The 23,589-nt window shown below is 45.4% G+C and overlaps 1 protein-coding gene across 2 annotated transcripts in view; it reads left to right on the forward strand.

Moving 5' to 3' along the window:
* nf1b (neurofibromin 1b) overlaps nt 1-23,589 on the forward strand; it is a 71,573-nt gene that overhangs the window by 13,987 nt on the left and 33,997 nt on the right. For both annotated transcript variants that reach the window (XM_010901552.5, XM_029120963.2), the window contains exons 5-34: nt 2,783-2,889; nt 3,014-3,081; nt 3,580-3,655; nt 3,746-3,903; nt 4,008-4,181; nt 4,964-5,092; nt 5,214-5,288; nt 6,698-6,829; nt 8,661-8,795; nt 9,114-9,227; nt 9,310-9,389; nt 9,500-9,623; nt 9,830-10,076; nt 10,951-11,024; nt 11,130-11,213; nt 11,302-11,643; nt 11,890-12,029; nt 12,112-12,234; nt 12,466-12,549; nt 12,647-12,763; nt 12,886-13,067; nt 13,356-13,567; nt 14,249-14,410; nt 16,409-16,512; nt 16,733-16,868; nt 17,446-17,508; nt 19,275-19,433; nt 19,552-19,649; nt 20,458-20,604; nt 20,799-20,945. In XM_010901552.5, the coding sequence (XP_010899854.4) occupies nt 2,783-2,889; nt 3,014-3,081; nt 3,580-3,655; nt 3,746-3,903; nt 4,008-4,181; nt 4,964-5,092; nt 5,214-5,288; nt 6,698-6,829; nt 8,661-8,795; nt 9,114-9,227; nt 9,310-9,389; nt 9,500-9,623; nt 9,830-10,076; nt 10,951-11,024; nt 11,130-11,213; nt 11,302-11,643; nt 11,890-12,029; nt 12,112-12,234; nt 12,466-12,549; nt 12,647-12,763; nt 12,886-13,067; nt 13,356-13,567; nt 14,249-14,410; nt 16,409-16,512; nt 16,733-16,868; nt 17,446-17,508; nt 19,275-19,433; nt 19,552-19,649; nt 20,458-20,604; nt 20,799-20,945 (3,993 nt within the window). The remainder of the gene's footprint in view (nt 1-2,782; nt 2,890-3,013; nt 3,082-3,579; nt 3,656-3,745; nt 3,904-4,007; nt 4,182-4,963; nt 5,093-5,213; nt 5,289-6,697; nt 6,830-8,660; nt 8,796-9,113; nt 9,228-9,309; nt 9,390-9,499; nt 9,624-9,829; nt 10,077-10,950; nt 11,025-11,129; nt 11,214-11,301; nt 11,644-11,889; nt 12,030-12,111; nt 12,235-12,465; nt 12,550-12,646; nt 12,764-12,885; nt 13,068-13,355; nt 13,568-14,248; nt 14,411-16,408; nt 16,513-16,732; nt 16,869-17,445; nt 17,509-19,274; nt 19,434-19,551; nt 19,650-20,457; nt 20,605-20,798; nt 20,946-23,589) is intronic.

Below are 23,589 nucleotides of genomic sequence, written 5' to 3' on the forward strand. Positions count from 1 at the left end.
TCTTGAAACGAGGTGTGACAAAGCCCGGTGAAGAACTGAGTTAGAAGTGGAGGTTAACATGGGTGCGTCTCTACTCATGGCCTAGTTACACGTTTTTTTCTTTAATTGACAGGATTTAATAACGTCCTTTTAGCAATAATCCATAATCAACTCAATAGCACTTGAAGCCCCTCTCATTTCCCTCTCATTAGTACTGAATCATGTCCACAAGTAAATTATCATTGAATCAATTTCTGGTATTTTTTCTAAGTGGGAACATAACATGCACCTGTTTACTCACCAATAAAAACCTTTTGCTGCATATTCTGTTGGCATCCATTTTACTGACCCCGGCGTTGTTCAGCGGCCATTTGTTTCCTGACAGTTTTCCACATGGATCAGGTTTAGCGACTATCAGCCAGATTGACCGACGTTGTTAGAGCTGTAGCTCTCTGCGTCGAACTTCCTCAGCTTATATATATTAGATCTTTTTTTGCTGACTAATCAGTGACGTTCAGGGTCCGCTAGTACAGCTCTGATTTGGGGGGAAAGCTACTTAAGGTTGCTGTGTTTTGCCATGTGAGATTGTTTGACTGATATAGAAGCGTTTTTTTCATATTAATGCCAATAAAGTGTACACCCGTCGGTTCAGCTGAAATGTTCACAGAGTCAGAAAATGAGGTTGTAATTCGGTCAGGCTTTATTTAGAAAAAGATGTCATATACCAATTAGCCATGAAACTCCAGGTTTTATAGCAAGTGGTTTTGATGACATGGGCATCAGTCAGACTGTTTTCATATAGTCATAACAATATCCAGGAAATCATTTTTGCTTACACTTATTAAGGTAGTCAAAATGACCATCCGTAGATACTCTACAGCAGGGGTGCTGTAACTATTCCATGGAGGGCCGTGTGCCTGCAGGTTTTCACTCTCCTCGTACTTGATAATTAGGTCACTAATTGCTTCGTTTCTACCCTCACCGGGGTGTTTAGGTGTGAACTGGGAACCAATTTATAGGAAAAACCAAAAACCTGCATACACACAGCCATCTATGGAATGGTTTGGACACCCCTGCTCTACAGATATTCATACTGTTACTAAACTATCAAAACATGCTTGCTAAAGTTAAGTTTAGGGTTAGGCTTAGAATATGTTATCGTTAGGCCTAAGTTGGTTAGGTTTTGTAGATGCTTTAGTATCAGTAACATTTGAGTAGACTATATACAGATTTACTATCCAAATAGTGTTACCTCATTTTCTTTTTTTGATTAATAGGGACACTAACAATTTAGCTTTGGAACATTCCTTTAATCCATTTTGTTATGCAACAAAATGTGGGAAATTAAGGGGTTTGAATATGTTCTGACGGCACTGTAAATTATGGCATTTAATCAATGTGTCCTGTTTAGGTACATCTTGACAGGTGTATAAACCTTTATTAAAAAGGTTATTGGACTTTATACTGACCATGTTGTTCCGTAATAAATGTTATATTGTCTGTGTTAGGTGAGAGCGAGCATGTCAGACCTGAGTGCTTTGGAGTGCGGTGAAAACATCTGGTGAATCATTAAAGACCAGGGTTTATTAATTATTTGTTGAAGGCCGGAATGCACAGGGTTTGTCTCCATTCTCCTTGCACTGGTGTGTTGAAGGCAGGAGGAGATGCTGCTCTCCTGGTGTGTTGAAGGCAGGAGGAGATGCTGCTCTCCTGGTGTGTTGAAGGCAGGAGGAGATGCTGCTCTCCTGGTGTGTTGAAGGCAGGAGGAGATGCTGCTCTCCTGGTGTGTTGAAGGCAGGAGGAGATGCTGCTCTCCTGGCGTGTTGAAGGCAGGAGGTGATGCTGCTCTCCTGGCGTGTTGAAGGCAGGAGGTGATGCTGCTCTCCTGGCGTGCTGAAGGCAGGAGGTGATGCTGCTCTCCTGGTGTGTTGAAGGCAGGAGGAGATGCTGCTCTCCTGGGGTGTTGAAGGCAGGAGGAGATGCTGCTCTCCTGGCGTGTTGAAGGCAGGAGGTGATGCTGCTCTCCTGGCGTGTTGAAGGCAGGAGGTGATGCTGCTCTCCTGGCGTGCTGAAGGCAGGAGGTGATGCTGCTCTCCTGGCGTGCTGAAGGCAGGAGGAGATGCTGCACTCCTGGCGTGTTGAAGGCAGGAGGAGATGCTGCTCTCCTGGCGTGTTGAAGGCAGGAGGAGATGCTGCTCTCCTCGCGTGTTGAAGGCAGGAGGAGATGCTGCTCTCCTGGCGTGTTGAAGGCAGGAGGAGATGCTGCTCTCCTGGCGTGTTTGTTCCGTCAGTGAGCCATGGTCTGCGTTTTTAAACCAGCAGTGCTGTCAAATCATTTTGAATGACTGGTAAAACCAGGCTGAGAAGGTTAGGTTAGGCCTGGACAGGGAGGAAGATTTTTGGTGTTCTCTCTCACACACACACACAGGTTTTTTTCTTTTTGTGAGGACCAAAATTGATTCTCTCTTACAATAAATGTTAACACACCCCCTCATGTGTTTTTGTACCACACGAAGGAGAAACAGCCCATTCGATCAGCTCCTTTATCTCTCCCATCCAGAGCTTTATTAGTCTTCCTCTGAGAACCACTTGATTTCGTTATTCAATTTCCTATCATTTGACTTAACTACATTTTTTACTGGTAGTCAAATTAGTCAGACGAGCCTTTTGATTAGTGTGTACGATGATAATTTCATGCTACTTCTCCTGTTTCATGATGATGAATGGGATTCAGTGGACTGGGAATATTTTTGATGGAAAGAAGAGCGGTTATTAAAAGTCTATTTCCTGTTTCCCCCCTCAGGTTGCAGGAGCTCACCGTGTGTTCAGAGGACACCGTAGATGTCCATGACATTGAACTCATCCAGTACATTAATGTGGATTGTGCCAAGCTGAAGAAACTTCTCCAGGGTATGCACCCCCGTTGTCAGTCACTTCTTTACGTGCTCCCTTTCATTTATGTACATCTGCTTTCTACAGTTGCTTATGTTGTGGATGTTCCTCACTCACTATGGCTTTTCATCTCCTTCTGTAGAGACTGTGCTTAAATTCAAAGCCCTTAAGAAGCCTGCCCAGCTAAGTGTCATTAACAGTTTAGAAAAGGTGAGTCTTTTCTTTTTCTTTCCATTGATTCTCTTTTCTCCCTTTATTTCTTTCTTTATTTGGTATATCTTAATCTCTTTGTATTTATCCATCTTGTCTGTGAATATTTTCACTGTCTCCCCCTGGTGGTGTCTCTTCTCTGCTCCTGTAACTCAGCACCATAATCTCTGCTGACTTTCAGTGGAGCTATTCAGGCATCTGGATGTACTTCTGTTCAATCAGGAAGCTATTGTTTACTCCAGAACCCCCAGTCCTGAGCTGCAGTCAGCCTCTGCTGAGAGGAAGTGTCAACATGTTAACTTATTTCTTTTTTTTTAAGTGTAAACCTATTTATCCCACCTGGTTCGAGTCTGATGTTATTATCTGGATAGTTCGTTTAGCGGGGGATGTGGAAACATCTTAGCAAGTGAATATGTTGTTGTGTCTTGCTTTCGTGAGCCGTGGGTATGGGCAATGCTTCCCAGGCAGGTTGTGTGACTCTCTTCTCTCCTGCCTCAGGCCTTCTGGAACTGGGTGGAGAACTACCCTGATGAGTTCACCATGCTGTACCAAAGGCCACAGACAGACATGGCCGGTGAGGACGCAGTTGCAGTTCAACTGATCCACTTAGAGACCTGTGTCCTGTGTGTTACTGACTGTTGTTGCTCTGCCTTGTCTTACCCAGACTGTGCTGAGAGGCTGTTCGACCTGGTGGACAGTTTTGCTGAGAGTGCCAAGAGGAAGGCAGCCGTGTGGCCTCTGCAGATCATCCTCCTCATCCTCTGTCCCAACATCACACAGGACCTCTCCAGAGAGACCGTGGAAGACACGAAGGTCAACAAGGTCAGGCACAACACGCACGCCAGTGCTCTAATCAACCGCCACTCACGTTACTCAGCCGTGCTCACGCGCAACAGCCTAATAGGGTTCTACCGCCTCCTTAACAGAAACTGTTCCTGGAGAACCTGAGGAAGGCGCTGGCCGGGCACGGGGGCAGTAAACAGCTGACAGAGAGTGCAGCCATCGCCTGTGTGAAACTGTGTAAGGCCTCCACCTACATCAACTGGGAGGACCACTCTGTTATTTTCCTCCTGGTGCAGTCCATCGTGGTTGACCTCAAGGTTAGCACCAGCCACAATGTATTTGCATTGAAATCATTTAGCAGATGCTCTTATCCAAAGTTGCTTACCGATCCTGTGTGACTTGGCTGGATAATCACACAACAACGTAGTAGTAGTAACTACAGTCTTGTGAAAAGGTAAGTACACTCCCTAGAAAGTTTTGTTTTTGTGTATCGTGATCTTCAGCTCAAAGACAGTGTTTTATTTTTGCCCAACATTGCGTCTGGCATTGCAGCTTTTCCTCTTTGCTGTGTAGATTCTTTGATGTTACCCTGGGGTTTTTAGAGCATCTTTCGGTCAGTTCTTGGTCTGAATTTGGTTGGACAACCTGTTGGATGTAGTCTGGACTTCTCTCCAGTTGTAGGTTATCCGTCGGACAGTGGAATTCTGTATTTTGAATTGCTAGGAAATGTCTTTGTAATCCTTCCCAGACTCAGGGGATCAGTAATCTTTCTTCTGAGAGCCAGGTCGGTCTTTTCATCTTGGCATGATGTGAAGACTAAACCAGACCAAGGTGTACTTACTTTTCCAGCATAAGGAAATTACATTTCTGTTTATTTTATTTAAGTCATTTAAAAGTTAATTTTTTTCCCCCAGAGGTTTATTAAATAGTGTTACCTATTTTGTTTTTACAAAGAAATATACAGTAATTGTTTTGGATGTTGGATGTCTGAAATGAGACAGTAATCAATCTATACTATACAGTATATATAACTGGTAATCCTCAGTGATAACCAGTCTTAGTCAATGTCATCTACCGCCTTTCTCTCTTCTCCCGTCAGGCTCTGCTCTTTAACCCAGCCAAGCCTTTCTCCAGAGGGGCAGGCAGCCAGAATGCAGATGTGGACCTCATGATTGACTGCTTTGTCTCCTGTTTCCGCATCAATCCTCACAACAACCAGCACTTTAAGGTTGGGAACCCAGTTGGACCTTTTCAGTCGACCGTTCCAATGAAACGCATGTATCTGATGTGAACCACACACTGCTTCCTAGAAGGGTGGTCACGTGATCTGACTGTGTTCCTTTCTTCAGGTGTGCCTGGCATCATCCTCCCCTCCCACCTTTCATTTTGTCCTGGTCAACTCCCTGCACAGAATCATCACTAATGTAAGTGTGTGTTGTCATTGGCCAACATAGGAACCGCCCACCCAGTAACACCATTCAAAGTGTATCCAAATGACTTTCTGAAATCTCATCTAACCACCCAAGTAGGAGTCACAGGCTGAGACGACAGCATCTTGTGGCCCAGACTTCCTGCTTTAATTTGACTTACGTGGTGTGCTTGTTTCTTGGGAAATGGTTTAGTGAGCCTTTTCTTGAGGAATGTTTGTGCTCTGATACAAACCCTGTGAATGCATAACACTACTGTAACTGCTCTGACATTGTGATGGTTATGTGGGGGAAAAAAGGAAAAGAAGTGTTTTATAATCAACACAGAAAGGGGCTACTGTACAAACAAAAGATCCACATTTAATGGACTCCATGGGTTAATTAACAACACTCATTACATCCCTACCCTATTTAAAAACATACATTTTTGACGTCATTTTACAAAATGACATCTTTAGGTACCCTATTTAATAACAATAATAATTGATGTGATTTCACAAAATGTCATTGCGCTTCCAAATTATTTGCTATGATCATTTATATAAAATCTCCAAATTATAGATTTTCTTTTACAGAAAGTGAATAGGTGATTTGAAAGTCACATCTTGCATAAACTTCATATACATTTCTTGATAAATAGGTCTGAAAACTATCAAATAATGTTTACAGAATTCGATAGTTGAGGAAAATGGTTGAAAACAATTTCCATTTTTATTTTCACATCGTATAAGCACTTGGAAACTGACATTAGGTATCATTGGCTTTTTGTTAGAGAACTACTGTCAGTGTTTGTTAGCTTATGTTAGTAGCTACTGGTTGTTGTCTCTCCCATTATAATCCAGGATCAAAGCCTGAAATGAAAACATTAAGACACTGAATATACAAAAGGCAAAAAACATGACACATTTTGTTTATAATGATTAGGATACTTGCTCTTTGTTGTGCTATAAAGCTAGCGCTGACAGTCACGGTCTTGAGTACGTCATCTCAAAGATGTATGTGAAAAATATTGTTGGACTACCATCTCATTCTGGATGAATGCGTGGGGAATTGTGTGTTGTGCGCACACGTGTGTAAGGGAAGTGCTTAAGGGCAGATTTCATACAACACCCTTTTTATTAGGTGTGTGTGTGTGTGACTGGTTTCTCTCACCCAAAGCACTTCCTGTCTGTGAGCAGAAGTCAGAGGCTGCTTTTGTTCCTGTGTGGGTGGGTGGATGAGACAGTTCCTGCCCTCCAGGCAAAACTGTTCAAGTCCATCTCTCCACCCCAAAAACCCAAGAGTGTAGGCTGAACGGTTTACATTAGGATAAGCCTGTGTGAACTCAACACCACTGGGAAAGCCAGTCTGGTCCATTATACAGCACTAGCATTTAACTGAACCCTCTGTCCTTTCCTCTGTTCCAGTCTCCATTGGACTGGTGGCCCAAGATTGACGCAGTGTACTGCTACTCAGGAGAGCTTCGGACCATGTTTTCGGAGTCTCTGGGCCACGTGATGAGGGGCTGCAGTACGCACGCCCCTCTCCGCATGACTCCGGTAAGAGGTGGACGTACACAGAGACACGCTCACCGTCGTGGGAATACTGACTACAACACAAACTCTGGGGAACTCAAATCTTCTCTAGAAAATGAAACGTTGTGCGAAGTGTGCATGACTTTGATATCGGCCTGTTCAAGATGTTACTGAGGTTTCCTTCATTTCAATGACCTGTGCTTAGATGTTACTGAATGTGGGTTTTCTTTGGAGAGCAGGAGATTGAAAAAAGGAACTCCGTGAGGAAGAATATTTCAACATCTCTCATAAATCTGATAACACTCCCTTTGTCCTTTTGAATGGTGTGTGCGCGAATGTGTGTGTATGTTTTGTTGTTCATATGGTTGCGTGCGTGCGTGCGCGCGCGTGTCATCTGGCTCTCATCTGTGTGCTTGGTTCATTCATATCACGGCAGAGGGAGCTCTCTGACATCACTGACTCATTGGGGCTTCTTTGTCACGTGCTTCATTTTGCCTCGTTCTTTCCTCCTTCATTTCCTTTGAAATGGCTGCTGCTGCTCACTCACTCAGATGCCAGCCTGTCACAGTCACTGTTTTGCATGGCAGTGGGCTTCTGTTGCTGTAAGTATAACGGCACCCCTACCACTCCCCAACACCACCTCGTCCTGACCCCTGTGCAGCTGACCTCAAACCCCACCCCCGAGGCCGCCACAGACACAAAAAATAGCCCCTGTTGCCGTCCTCCTCTGCCTCCTCTGTGCTCTGGTTGAAGTTAGCCTGCATCCTCCCTCCACTCATCTGTGTGCTCCTGGAGCATGCTTCAGAGTCTGTTGAGGCTGGGTCCTCTTCTACACCCACTGTCTTTGGATGGTTCATCTTTTTTTGAGCACCTATATGGAGGAACTCAATTTGGTCATAATTGATCTTCCTTCAAACTAGGTTGAATGGATGGATTCCTTGTTGCGTTGTCACCTGTGGACCGACGGGATGTCTGTAGATTGTGTTGGTGTGTTGTTACATTTTGTTCTTCCGGCGCCACTTTGTTCTTCCGAGTTGAGTGCTATTATCTCCTCCACAATTCCTGTTTGCCATGTCTTGATGTTGTCTGTTTGTGTGCAGGTTTGCCTTCCTCATGCTGGTCGGCCATGTTGGTTAAGGCATGGCCCCATAAGGTTTGCCTTCCTCATGCTGGTCGGCCATGTTGGTTCAGGCATGGCCCCATAAGGTTTGCCTTCCTCATGCTGGTCGGCCATGTTGGTTAAGGCATGGCCCCATAAGGTTTGCCTTCCTCATGCTGGTCGGCCATGTTGGTTCAGGCATGGCCCCATAAGGTTTGCCTTCCTCATGCTGGTCGGCCATGTTGGTTAAGGCATGGCCCCATAAGGTTTGCCTTCCTCATGCTGGTCGGCCATGTTGGTTCAGGCGTGGCCCCATAAGGTTTGCCTTCCTCATGCTGGTCGGCCATGTTGGTTAAGGCATGGCCCCATAAGGTTTGCCTTCCTCATGCTGGTCGGCCATGTTGGTTCAGGCGTGGCCCCATAAGGTTTGCCTTCCTCATGCTGGTCGGCCATGTTGGTTCAGGCATGGCCCCTTGAGGCTTCTGTCTGTCTGCTCGTCTGGTTGCCCACCTCCTGTTTCATGACCCGTTTGTCAAGGTCCTCGTGAAACAGTCAGTCTCTTTCATTTTCTCTTTCTTTCCCAGTTTGATTCCTTGTGTCTCGATGGATGTGTTTCTTTGGTAAATGGGGGGGTTACTGTTGATGTTTCGTTCCTTCTCCTTTGTGTTTACCTCTGTCTCCCTCCTTACCAGTCTTCTACTCATCATCAGTGTATATCCCCACTAACAGACACTTTTTACTGTTTGTTTCCCTCAGAGTCTGACCTTCAAAGAGAAGATGACCAGTCTGAAGTTCAAAGAGAAGACCACAGACCTTGACACACGGAGCCACAAGTACCTGCTGCTGGCCCTGGTCAAGCTCATCCACGCTGACCCCAAACTCATGCTGCATGTTAGTATTCCCTGGGTTCACTTTGGCTTCCTGGATAGAACTAGTTTGTTTCTGTTTGAGGAGGGTGGTTTTTACACATTAGCTGTTTTTATCCTCTAATTCTACCTATGTTGTGTTGAGTTACGGGATTATCTGGGTTAATTCCACTTGCCGTTTTAGATTTACTCAAATTGGCTAAGTGTTTGGTCAGAGACTCATTAGAAATTCTTAAGCTCTTTGAAGTTATTTTGGCAGGCTGGAAAGCCTCTCTGAGCAGTTTTGTAAATGGCTGAGTAGGTGTATATGTGTATTTGTTAACTGTGTGTGTGTGTTTGTCAGAACCCAGCTAAGCAGGGTCAGGAGATCCAGAGCAGCACAGCCGAGCTGATCACTGGCCTGGTTCAATTGGTTCCTCAGACCAGCATGGGAGAATGTTCCCAAGAGGCCATGGAGGTGAGCCCACTACCTTCTACTGCATGGTTCTGTTCGTCACACAGTGGCTAATGGATCCTACTCTCACTGTCTTCCTCTGTAGGCCCTCCTGGTCCTCCATCAACCTGAGACCATTGAGCTTTGGAACCCAGATGCACCCATCGAGACCTTCTGGGACATCAGGTAAACACCTTGGTGGTTCTCATCTTGAGCGGTGATTGATTTCAAATGGGTGCTAACACAGACTGAGACCACCCTGTTGAACGCTCTTTGTGATTGGCTGTTGCCTGCAGTTCCCAGGTCCTTTTTTTCATCTGTAAAAAGCTGGTTGGCCACCAGATGATCAACAGCACAGAGATCCTGAAGTGGCTGAGGGAGATCCTCATCTGCAGGAACAAATTCCTTCTCAGGAACAAGGTGAGACTCTGCATTGTGGGTAAAGGAGTTTCTGTAAATTACATCCCCCTGGGTTGTTTACATAGAAAAAAAAAATATTGTGTAGATCGGACATGCCTCCGTGTCCTGTAGAGTAAGTAAAATGTTATTATTTGTGTTTATTGAACGCTACTTAACTTGACCCTTGTTTCTCTCAATGTCCATTGTTTTACCCGCCCGTCCCCCAGGAGCGGGCTACAGTGGGCAGTGGCATCCCCATCTGCAGGCAAGCCCAAACTAAGCTGGAGGTGTGTCTTTACATGTTCCTGTGGAGCCCTGACATGGAGGCCGTTCTGGTGGCCATGTCCTGCTTCAGACACCTCTGTGAGGAAGCGGAGGTGCGCTGCGGCGTGGACGAGGTGCCTGTGCAGACCATTCTGCCCAACTACAACACCTTCATCGAGTTTGCCTCGGTCAGCAACATGATGTCCACAGGTTAGTAGTCATGCTTTAAAGAACCCTGTAGCTGTTTTCCTCTGGGATCTGAAATTGTCCGGAAGGGTCTGGATCATTATTTCAGAGTGCAGTGCGTTAGTCCGGAGGTGAAGGAACCAATTAAAGGGTCAAAAATCCAGTTCCTTCAGAGGGTGGAGCGTTAGTGCGTAGCGGAGGGTGGAGCGTTAGTGTGGAAGGTGGAGCATTAGTGTGGAGTGTTTGTGTGGAGGGTGGAGCGTTTGTGCGTAGGGTGGAGCGTTTATGCGAAGTGTTAGTGCACATGGTGGAGCGTTAGTGCGGAGGGTGGAGCGTTAGTGCGGAGGGTGGAGCGTTAGTGCGGAGGGTGGAGCGTTAGTGCGGAGGGTGGAGCGTTAGTGCGGAGGGTGGAGCGTTAGTGCGGAGGGTGGAGCGTTAGTGCGGAGGGTGGAGCGTTAGGGCGGAGCGTTAGGGCGCAGGGCGGAGCGTTAGGGCGCAGGGCGGAGCGTTAGGGCGCAGGGCGGAGCGTTAGGGCGCAGGGCGGAGCGTTTGTGTGCAGGGCGGAGCGTTTGTGTGCAGGGCGGAGCGTTTGTGTGCAGGGCGGAGCGTTTGTGTGCAGGGCGGAGCGTTTGTGTGCAGGGCGGAGCGTTAGTGCGGAGGGTGGAGCGTTAGTGCGGAGGGTGGAACGTTAGTGCGGAGGGTGGAGCGTTAGTGCGGAGGGTGGAGCGTTAGTGCGGAGGGTGGAGCGTTAGTGCGGAGGAAGGTCCTGCTCCTTGTGGAGTTTAGAGTAGCACCTCTAGAGGGCAGTCAATTCATGAGTAGCAACTGTTGTGTCTGTCAGTGAGACCAAGGCTCCTGTTACTGTGTGTAATGTGTGTGTGTGTGTGTGTTTTTCCAGGCCGCTCAGCCCTTCAGAAGAGAGTGATGGCTCTGTTGAGGAGGATAGAACACCCTACTGCCGGAAACACTGAGGTCAGATGCTCTGGCTCGCTCATACAGTCCATAACCTGATGGTTCCCTGTGTAGTCTAAAGAACGCCAGTCATATAGTGTAACTATTTCTTTCGCATTCAAACAGGCATGGGAAGACACACATGCCAAGTGGGAGCAGGCCACGAAATTAATCCTCACCCACCCTAAAACTAAGCTAGAGGACGGCCAGGTAGGCAAACACCCAGTGTGCCGGCAAATCCACTTCACAAATGATCCGCTTACCACTCGTGATCTAATTGCTCTCTCCATCTGTCCAGGAGTGGGTGAACATGACAGGCTTCCTGTGTGCTCTGGGCGGGGTGTGCCTGCAGCAGCGCAGCGCTCCCGGCCTGGCCACCTACAGCCCTCCCATGGGCCCTCTCACGGAGAGGAAGGGCTCCATGATCTCCATGGGCTCCTGTGAGGGCAACGCCGAGACGCCCCTGGGCCGCTTCCTGGACCGCCTGCTCTCCCTCATGGTCTGCAGTCACGAGAAGGGCGTTCAGATCCGAACCAACGTCAAGGACCTGGTGGGCCTGGAGCTCAACCCTGCTCTCTACCCGATGCTCTTCAACAAACTCAAGAACGGTATCAGCCGCTTCTTCGACGCACAAGGGCCAGTGAGTAATGGTGTGGTTGGCATGGCAAGGCTCATGCGAAGCCAGGGGCTGTGTGTTCGATTCCCACGGGGGGCAGTGTGAGAATATGTGTATCCACTACTGTAACAGCTTCTTCTGAATGACTTCTTAATGTATAGAAATAGCATAATGACATTGGGGCGAGCCCTCATGTTTCTGAAAAGGTAAAAGCCAACCTGTTTTTGTCAGCTTGTGTGGTAAAGATGTATTTTTCTCTGTTCTGTTTAGGTCCCCATCAATGACACTAATACCCAGTTTGTGGAGCAGACCATTGCCATCATGAAGAACCTGCTGGACAACCACACAGAGGGCAGCTCTGAGCACCTGGGACAGGCCAGCATAGAGACCATGATGCTCAACCTGGTCAGGTAAATGAACCCACTCCTTCCCTCCCTGCTGCGGCGTGCCCACCTGCCGTCTCTCACCCCATGCCCCGTGTCGCGTTGGCAGGTACGTGCGTATCCTGGGAAACATGGTGCACGCCATCCAGATCAAGACCAAGTTGTGTCAGCTGGTGGAGGTGATGATGGAGCGAAGGGACGACCTGTCCTTCTGCCAGGAGATGAAGTTCAGGTTAGCACCTTCTCCTGGAGTCTAGACAGTCAGTGAAATGTCTTACATCGACTGGAAGGAATCTCTGCCCACTCTTTATAGTACTTCACTGGTAAAATATGTCATTCATGGTTGGCTCAATGATGGCAAGCGAAGCCGCCCTAAACAATAATGCCACTGCATCCAGGCAGTGGAATGTAAAACTTTTGAGTGGTTTGACTCAAAGGGTGTTGACTGAATGTGTGTTGGCAGGAATAAGATGGTGGAGTACCTGACAGACTGGGTGATGGGGACATCAAACCAGGCAGCTGACGACGATGTCAAGTGTCTCACCAGGTATTGTAACTACGCCACCACTCACATCTTGACTCTTAGTTCCTCACCATCGTGACCTTCAACCTCTGACCTTTGTCCTGGGCTGCCTGGAACATAGGGACCTGGACCAGGCCAGCATGGAGGCGGTGGTGTCTCTGCTTGCCGGCCTGCCCCTACAGCCTGAGGAAGGAGATGGGGTGGAGCTTATGGAGGCCAAGTCCCAGCTCTTCCTGAAGTACGCTGGCTAGCCTTTACTCACCTGCCTTCACTTACCATAGTATTATTTGAACGTCGCCTGTTACTCACAAAGTTGCAACGCGTGCGACGTGTGGTGGTGATTGCCTGTTGTCCTTCTAGGTACTTCACCCTGTTCATGAACCTGCTGAATGACTGCAGCGAGGTGGAGGATGATGGGCAGCAGGTGGCAGGGAGGAAGAGGGGCATGTCCCGACGCCTGGCCTCCCTCCGACACTGTACGGTCCTGGCCATGTCCAACCTCCTCAATGCCAATGTGGACAGTGGCCTCATGCACTCCATCGGTCAGTCTGGAAACCCAACCCAGGAAGCAGTCTGGAATGACGCTTACATTTTAACCTTGGTTGGGCACTTCATGAGCCTGTTTAAAGTGCTTAACTGCACGTGAGATGGAAGATGGCTGGGGGAAGTGGCTATAATGGGTTCTGTCAATTACCTTACACTTGCTCATTAGTGTCGGGTCGTTAAAACGATACTTAGTTTCACGTGGCCAGTGGTTTTCTCGGTTGTCATGATGAGAGACCAGTAAGATGATAACATGGGTCTCTTCATCTCCGTCTCTCTGTGTGAAGGTCTGGGCTACCACAAGGACCTACAGACGCGGGCCACCTTCATGGAGGTGCTGACTAAGATCCTCCAGCAGGGGACGGAGTTCGACACGCTGGCTGAGACAGTGCTGGCCGACCGCTTCGAGAGGCTGGTGGAGCTAGTCACCATGATGGGAGACCAGGGAGAGCTGCCCATCGCCATGGCACTGGCCAATGTGGTGCCCTGCTCCCAGTGGGTATGTACGACACTCACCACCCACTGACACACTGGCCTTTAATGCTGTATTGGGACTGGATATGGAATAACATGAATGCATGTGGTATAATTAAGCAGTACGGCACGATGGGGAGTGATATATGGTCGATATGCCACGGCTAAAAGCTGTTCTTAGGTATGACTCAGCTCGGAGAGCCTGGACATAGCGCTTAACCCCAGAGAGGCCTTTTTGCTCTTATGTACCACTTTCCAATGCAAATATAGCAGTAAAAGGTGATATGATGTCATACACACGCTAAACTGTCTCATATACCACAGCTATTGGCCAATCAGCATTCAGGAATCAAACTACTCAGTTTATAATGGTGTATATCATGTATATGCCATTACAGCAATTCTGTTGCTCTAATTGTGTTGGTAAGCGGTAAGAACAGTTCTTAGCTCATTGTATTTTAGCCATATACCACAACCCCCATGCCTTATTGCATATGTATACCACAGCTTTCAGCCAATCAGCATTCACAAATCAAACAGCACAGTTTTTAATAAATGGTCATACAGTTTTTGCTTATATTACACTACTTCCACACTACAGATTTTTGAATGGTGCTTATGAATGAAGGTATCAGTGTTCTGTATCTTCTAGGCATCAGTAACGGTCTTGCGTTAGTGTCAGTAACAGTGGTTTTGCCCTTACTAGGACGAGCTGGCGCGGGTGCTGGTGACGCTCTTCGACTCCCGACACCTCCTGTACCAGCTGCTGTGGAACATGTTCTCCAAGGAGGTGGAGCTGGCTGACTCCATGCAGACACTTTTCAGGGGGAATAGTCTGGCCAGCAAGATCATGACCTTCTGCTTTAAGGTACTGGGCTCATGGTCTTGTCCTAATAAAGCCTGCAAGACACCAGATGCGTGGACGCCAGATGTGTGGCCAAGAACATGTGAATTGGACCATATTTTACTATCCGAATAGTATTTGTTGTTATGCGAATAGTATTCAGTAAACCGAAATACATGTTTTTAAAAACTACCGATACCACATGAGCGCTACAACATAACGCGCGAAGAACAGGGTGTTGTTCTCATGTAACATCAGCTCAGTGAACGTTCGTGTGACAAAAAAGCGACTGCGTGTATGGATGACTGTGTGGTTGACACGCAAAACTACATAACTAAAAGACTATTAATCAACACACAACATTGAGATTATTGGACGGAAGAGTCTAGAGAAGCTAGTTAGCTAAGCTAGCCAGCTATTTGCTTAACTCACCGTTTTCTTCACTCACAACCGCCTTTCGATTCCACAGCTAAACTTTACGTAGCGTTTGGTGGCCAAATATTTTTTCCGGGGGTAACATTAATTCAGTAAATATATTCCATCTTCCCTTGAATTAGTTGACTTTCATCCACTTGCTAACAATAAGCTAAGAAGTATATATTGCGTCATTCTGACTGACTGGGCCCGACCACACTACTACCGCTTTGATTGAGGGACGTAAACAACAAACACGTGTGAAGGAGCGGATGTTATAAAAAAAAAGCTTAAAACGTTATACTTTTTTTTTTTTAATGTCATGGTATCTTCACATGTAAAAATGAACATTCATTTATTAAAAAAAATAATACATATACGTAAAATGGGGGTTAATTGAATACACACACAAGAATGCGAATACAAAATACATTTCGGGTATTCGACTATCCCTGCCCATCCCTTGTGGCCACCAGATAGATTTTCATCCAAGGTGCCTTAAACAGGTTACCTTCAATAGCAGACTTGCTTGCAAATGCGGTGTGGAGGATGAGCATAAGACCCTCAATGTTTATTGTAAAGGAGCATAAACTTCATTACATCTGCCCCTGTGCAGAGCACTTTTCATCTGACATCCATCTGAGCTGGAAGCTCCATTTTTTGGAATGTGAGAAATCCCAGATGCAAAAATCCTCTTTTATGATGGAGTGCTGGTGATGGATTGACACTAATTATTTCTAACAATTAAAGAACTCAGAGACCCAAAACAAGTAGGCATTCATATCTGATCAAATGAAGTCATCAACACATTTGGGGCTGCGAGAGATTTAGCCACCTGTGGGTGCCTTGTCTGTCTAAAGTGACATGTTGACATTTCATTTGTAGAATACGTTTCTTTAAATGCCCCAAGCTTTTTTTCAACATTAATGGGAATTTACTCAATGACAATGGAGCCAGACTGCTATTGTTAAATACTATGTTTGTTTAGTTACCTTCTACCCTGTTATTCTTCCTAATTTCATCATATCTGCTGTGCGATGAATGCCTTACCTCATCATTGCAACTTCCAGTAGAATCAGGACAGTTGATGTCAAGGCATGTGTCTTTCGAAGCGCATGTATAGCTGTTTTGGTTTTTACCAAGCTCTTTTACAGAACCAGGACGGAGTCCTTAAAAAGTCACCAGAGCGCAAAGAAGCATGGTGACCAGCTTTTTAAACTGCCAAACCTGGCAGGTGCTGACCGTTTGCCAATACCGTGGCTAGTCTATGAGCAGATTTCGAACCCTGGTCTCACAAATGACACAGCTAACTGTCCTTCAGTCAATACGTTGTTGTTCTATCCATATTTTATTTGGGTAATGTTTTGTTTCCATCTGCTAGTTTGTGACTTATGTCAGGCCATATTTCCATATTCCATGTATGTCAATCGTTTCCAATGCTTTCTCAATGGACACCATAATTCGACAGCCAGCTAGGTGAAGCATCCCTATCCAGAAATGGCCATTAATAAGGACATCGCATACTGGTCTTTAGATGTCAAAGAACATGCCTGCTTCCTGAATTGAGGTTGAGTTTGATTCCGTGTGTGTATCTATTCGGTGTTTCAGGTATACGGAGCCACGTACCTGCAGAAGCTACTAGAACCTCTCCTTAGAGGGGTTATCAGCGGCCCTGAATGGCAGCTCATCAGCTTTGAGGTGGACCCCACCAGGTACCTACCCATTTTTCCAGAAGCACCCCCCCCCCCTTTTCACCCCCCAAATGTGATATCCGTAGTACTTGTGCTTGGACTTCTAAGAGCCCAGATGTATTTTTTAACCAAGGCGTCACTGCTACTACAGTGTTAATTATGTACTATTGATTTCAGTTAGGCCCCTCAATAGTGTTGTGTGGTATTTGTCATTATTCATTTTGACTGATGGTTTCTGCAGGCTGGAGCCGAGTGAGATCCTGGAGGAGAACCAGAGAAATCTGCTGCAGATCACTAACCGCTTCTTCTTGGCGATCATCAACTCCTCCACAGAGTTCCCCCCTCAGCTACGCAGTGTATGTCACTGCCTGTTCCAGGTAATTTGACTGCACGTCTTCCAGGTGTCAGGGTAGAGGTGAAGTGTGTGTCGGCCAGTAAATGAATGGTTGCTGGTTCAAATCCCTGAACTGACATTGTTAAAAAAAAATCAGTCCCTGAGCAGGACAGTTAATCCTTATTGCCCCCAGGGTGTTGCTGTAAATAAAATGTGTTCTCAGCAAACTAACCTGGTAAAATAACTAAACGAATGAAGAAAAATCCTTCTCAAATCTGTTTTCCTGACATGGTTCCATTTATTTTCAGATTTTTTTTTTTTCTTCAACGCCAACACCCACAATGTGTTCTGGGTAGTTGTTACAAAATGGTTAATTGTACATGACAGTATAAATCATCAAGGCATAGGCATTAGCCATGTTTGTGCAGTATCTGTAGTAGTATTTGTTCTTTGTGTGTGTGAATGTTTTTTTGTGTTGTGTTTGTATGATTGTTTTTTTTGTGTTGTGTGTGTGCGTGATTGTATTTTTATGTTCTGTGTGTATGATCGTTTTTTTGTGCTTTGTGTGCTTGTCGTGTGTGTTTGTCGTGACTTTTCTTGTGCCCATTTCTGTTCTGTAGGCAACTTGTCACTCTCTACTGAATAAAGCCACAGTTAAAGAGAAAAAGGAAAGCAAAAAAGCAGTAAGTTCAGAGAACCTTCTCCCTAGCCACTCTTTTGGAAGAAAGGGGAAGTCATTCAACCTATTGCCTCTTGCTACACTCCCGTTCTCCTTACAATCCCCACCTGACACCCCACTACTAATACTTCCAAACAAGTTTCTCTTGATTTCACTTTACGCTCACTATAGACCAACTGGTGGCGCTGTGAAGCACCGGTATTCATCTCCATTGCTCCTGTGGGCTGTGGAGTTCTGGAGAATGGAGTTTAAAGCTCTACAATAACAGGTGTGCATTGCGAATGGACACTGGCTCTGTTTGGTTTCCAGGAATTCGTTTTTTGGAAAATACTTTGAAGGCTTTCCTGTCAGTGATAGATATGTTTAGCAGGGCAGATAGACCTTGGACGATGTTCACACTGGTGCATATACACAATGAGGTGAGTTATTGATCCGTGTCACTGGCAGTTTGGCTGATATCACTGTAGGGTCAGTGCCTGGTGTTGATGGGACTGATGAGGTAGCTGTAGGGTCAGTGCCTGGTGTTAATGGGACTGATGAGGTAGCTGTAGGGTCAGTGCCTGGTGTTGATGGGACTGATGAGGTAGCTGTAGGGTCACTGCCTGGTGTTGATGGGACTGATGAGGTAGCTGTAGGGTCAGTGCCTGGTGTTGATGGGACTGATGAGGTAGCTGTAGAGTCAGTGCCTGGTGTTGATGGGACTGATGAGGTAGCTGTAGGGTCAGTGCCTGGTGTTGATGGGACTGATGAGGTAGCTGTAGGGTCAGTGCCTGGTGTTGATGGGACTGATGAGGTAGCTGTAGGGTCAGTGCCTGGTGTTGATGGGACTGATGAGGTAGCTGTAGGGTCAGTGCCTGGTGTTGATGGGACTGATGAGGTAGCTGTAGGGTCAGTGCCTGGTGTTGATGGGACTGGTGAGGTAGCTGTAGGGTCAGTGCCTGGTGTTGATGGGACTGATGAGGTAGCTGTAGGGTCAGTGCCTGGTGTTGATGGGACTGATGAGGTAGCTGTAGGGTCAGTGCCTGGTGTTGATGGGACTGATGAGGTAGCTGTAGGGTCAGTGCCTGGTGTTGATGGGACTGATGAGGTAGCTGTAGGGTCAGTGCCTGGTGTTGATGGGACTGATGAGGTAGCTGTAGGGTCAGTGCCTGGTGTTGATGGGACTGATGAGGTAGCTGTAGGGTCAGTGCCTGGTGTTGATGGGACTGATGAGGTAGCTGTAGAGGCCTTGTGATTGGCTGGACTTTCGGCGCAGTCAAATACTGCAGTTCATGAATGACAGCTTGTTATTGCAGCAACAATGAAACATGACTTTTCACAAGGCTTCCAAATTCACAGCCTAATTATTTCACTGCTGCAGTGGAACCCATTTACAACACAAGTGTTCCAACTGATGACATTTTATTATGCTTACATGCAGAAAATTGGATCAATTCCGCACCCAGATTTTATCCAACATTTTCTGGTGTTCTTTCCTGAAAGCGTTCAGTATCAAGTGTACCCGAGTGGTTTAGTTACTTTTTTCCCCAGATTCTCCTATACTCTCCAGATGCGTTGCTTTCCTTTTTTATCTCTAACTACGTTTGAAGCGGTGGATGTTGTTAGCTGGTGGCGACGTGGTGGCTATCTACACAGGGATCTTTTGTCTCCCTCCTCTCTCTACCCTGCACTCTTTCTCCCCCACTGTCTTCTCCAACCCACGCCCTCTCCTTTCCCACAAATAATCATGCCCGGGTCTTACCGTTTGTTCCCCAACACCTTCACGCACAGGTGGTCAGCCAGCGTTTCCCCCAGAACAGCATAGGGGCGGTGGGCAGTGCCATGTTCCTGCGTTTCATCAACCCGGCCATTGTTTCGCCGTATGAAGCGGGCATTCTGGATAAGAAGCCCCCACCCAGGATAGAGAGGGGTTTGAAGCTCATGTCCAAGGTAACAGGACAGGCTTACCAGGCCGTACTGTTTTATGATGTATACGATCTGTTTGTAGGTTCTTTTTGATAATAGAATTCACCTGGTTGTTGACATGGCAGTGTTTGTCTGTTTTCAGATCCTACAGAGCATTGCCAACCATGTTTTATTCACCAAAGAGGAGCACATGAGGCCTTTTAATGACTTTGTCAAAAGCAACTTTGATGCAGCTAGAAGGTAAAGTGGTATAAACTTATGTCTATGATTTAAAAATATCTATTTCTTTCAGGTGTTTTACGGTCTGTTGGACAGGAAAGTGAGAGGAGAGAGGTTCTTGTTCAAAGAGCAGGAGCATATCAGTCAGAGCGTAGACCACAATCCGACAGAAAACATATGTACTGACCTAAAGAGAGCTGTTCACAATATATCCCCTGGCTATTTGACTGAGCTTAAACTCTTGCTTGAACTCTTCTGCAAAGAAGGGTAGGGTAATCCAGGTGTGTTAGGTTGATAGAGACCCATCAAAACAGACGTACTGCTGTAATCAGAGCAAAAAGTGATTCCGCAAAGTTTTAGTTATCAGTTACTTATGCAAGCAAGGCATTGAGATTATTATTTTTGTTAGAAATTGTCTATTTGTTTTACACTTCTATGTTTTGGATTATTAAAATGTTCTTAGATGTGAAACAGGTTTAAACTTGATTTATCTTGATTTATTAGCCTTTTCATTAATAAAAGCTGAATTGTGATTAAGGTGTTGACTTTTGATATCCACTGTATATTTAGCACATATATTATATTAAAATATAGAACAAGGTGCTTCGCAATTAAAACAAAATGCTTATAAGCTGAATAGAATGGAATATCAAGATGCATAAAATTAAAAATTGTTGATAGTCCAATGCTGCTAAATAGTTTAACAAAAAGGATAATCATCACTAGCAGGCCAAGCAGATTCTGGCCCTTCTGATAGTTTAGTTGTAAAACAACGTACTTTGTCGCCATTGCTATTGGTAAAACACGTTTGATGATGACTTGATTCTAGGTTTTTCCTGGACATTGCGTCAGACTGCCCTGCCAGTGACTCGGTCAACCACAGCCTGTCCTTTATCAGCGATGGAAACGTTCTTGCACTGCATCGTCTGCTTTGGAACAACCAGGAAAAAATTGGGCAGTATCTCTCCAGCAACAGGTGAGGGGGCACAGTGTCATGTTTTGTTTTTATGGAAGGATATTTGCATAAACCTAGTTTGAAAACACTAATCTGATAAATCCATGGTCACTGAATTTGTTTTGAAATATTACATCTGCTTGAATATGTGAATCGGGGAGTACTACTGGTAAGCCTTTAAACCTAGTGCTAACCACTTCCTTGTTCTTCTTTAGGGACCACAAAGCTGTTGGGAGACGGCCGTTTGACAAGATGGCCACCCTCCTGGCCTACCTAGGGCCCCCAGAGCACAAACCTGTGGCTGACACCCACTGGTCCAGCCTCAACCTCACCAGCTCCAAGTTTGAAGAGTTTATGACCAGGTATATGTCAAGTAACTACTGATCACACACACTGGTCCAGCCTCAACCTCACCAGCTCCAAGTTTGAAGAGTTTATGACCAGGTACATGTCAAGTAACTACTGATCACACACACTGGTCCAGCCTCAACCTCACCAGCTCCAAGTTTGAAGAGTTTATGACCAGGTACATGTCAAGTAACTACTGATCACACACACTGGTCCAGCCTCAACCTCACCAGCTCCAAGTTTGAAGAGTTTATGACCAGGTACATGTCAAGTAACTACTGATCACACACACTGGTCCAGCCTCAACCTCACCAGCTCCAAGTTTGAAGAGTTTATGACCAGGTACATGTCAAGTAACTACTGATCACACACACTGGTCCAGCCTCAACCTCACCAGCTCCAAGTTTGAAGAGTTTATGACCAGGTACATGTCAAGTAACTACTGATCACACACACTGGTCCAGCCTCAACCTCACCAGCTCCAAGTTTGAAGAGTTTATGACCAGGTACATGTCAAGTAACTACTGATCACACACACTGGTCCAGCCTCAACCTCACCAGCTCCAAGTTTGAAGAGTTTATGACCAGGTACATGTCAAGTAACTACTGATCACACACACTGGTCCAGCCTCAACCTCACCAGCTCCAAGTTTGAAGAGTTTATGACCAGGTACATGTCAAGTAACTACTGATCACACACACTGGTCCAGCCTCAACCTCACCAGCTCCAAGTTTGAAGAGTTTATGACCAGGTACATGTCAAGTAACTACTGATCACACACACTGGTCCAGCCTCAACCTCACCAGCTCCAAGTTTGAAGAGTTTATGACCAGGTACATGTCAAGTAACTACTGATCACACACACTGGTCCAGCCTCAACCTCACCAGCTCCAAGTTTGAAGAGTTTATGACCAGGTACATGTCAAGTAACTACTGATCACACACACTGGTCCAGCCTCAACCTCACCAGCTCCAAGTTTGAAGAGTTTATGACTAGGTACATGTCAAGTAACTACTGATCACACACACTGGTCCAGCCTCAACCTCACCAGCTCCAAGTGTGAAGAGTTTATGACCAGGTACATGTCAAGTAACTACTGATCCCATGTCATTGTCACTGTGGTAGGGGACAATTTTCTGCAGTTCTGCAGTGATGTCGATCTGAACATGTGAAAATGATTATTTCATAATTAAACTGGTTTTATATTTATTGGGAATGTATGCATTTTGATGTACAATCTTTAATTGGCCTTTATACAGCTCCGTATAAAAAATTAAGAGACCAAAAACATCTAAAAGGAAGGTTTTGAGTGAGGAACAGAAGGATTAAAATGAAGCGGCCACTGCAAATTGAACGCTTCTGTTCCTCACTCAAAACTTTCCTTTTCAACTTTTTTGGAGAGGAAAGAAAAAGTTGCAGTGGTCTCTTAATTATTTCCGGAGCTGTATTTTCATATTAAGTTATTGATATAGCAATGTAGGACACATATTCTCAAAATATGACCAGGTTTAATAGCTTTTGGAGTGGATCACTGGACTGGTATTAATATTGTCTTATGTTTTTAACCAAGATGGATGGCTTTTGAGACATCTTATTGTCCATCAAGTGCTAGCATTGAATGATATAATGTACTAAACATGGAAATCAGATTTAGAGAGGCTGTGTCACGTCTGTAATGGTTTCCATTTTAAACTAATATTTACTCTAGACTTATTTAGAGTACAGGATTATATGTAAACTTTCCATGCCAAGCTTGCTTTTATCAAGGGTTTACGCAATGTATAATTTAAACTATTACTTTCTCTTTTTCAAAACGCTTTTTAGTGCACTTTGCTGCATGGATGGAAACAGGCTGGTCTGAGAGAGCAGTTCCTCCAATAGCGTCTTTCACTGAATGCGCTGCTGCATTCTCTGTCTGTGTCTTAACCAATTAATTATGGAGTTTACCAGCCATGCTCCCTTAGCTGAAGGCAGAATCTTTTTCCTGTAATCATTTACTGAGCGTCATAACACATTGCATGGGCAGGTTGTATTCAAAACTCTTCCATCAGTGTAGCAGCGTACACCTTATACGTTAGTCATTTAGCCGACACTCTCCCAGAGGGACTTACCGTAATGCTATGTGAAACAACCACGCAGTTTAGTGGTAAATGCATTCAAATCAATGAGTTTGTTATCAGCAAAGGTCAGTGATGTAGAGAAGACTAAAAATAATAAGCCTTAAACATAAAAAGTTAACAAAAGACAACAGACAGGTGGTGGCAGTGGAATTATTTTACCCCAAACTATTCATCTGGCATGCTGTATTTCATGGAAACAGGACAAATATAGTTTGGTTTGGAAGATACAAACATGTCCTTCTTACTAAAGAAAACATTAACCCATAATATAATGTTTATTCAAATGTACAACCCATTCGTTTGTGGGATTATTTATATAATAAGATTTGGTTTATATTAAAATTCAGACTGACTAGTCTTCCTCTATAAATATATAATTTTAATGTTCGTTTGTGCTTGATAAAGAATTTCTGTGAGGCAAGTTTTTTTCAGAATTTGTGTGCAAATGCAACATTCATAAGGCTGAAATTGCCCTTTTGTAAAAGAACATTGTTACGTGAGCAGAAACACCTGTGGTAGAACAGGGGTTTGGAGCA

This window comes from Esox lucius, chromosome 7 (genome assembly GCF_011004845.1).
Source record: "Esox lucius isolate fEsoLuc1 chromosome 7, fEsoLuc1.pri, whole genome shotgun sequence".
Classification (NCBI taxonomy): domain Eukaryota; kingdom Metazoa; phylum Chordata; class Actinopteri; order Esociformes; family Esocidae; genus Esox; species Esox lucius.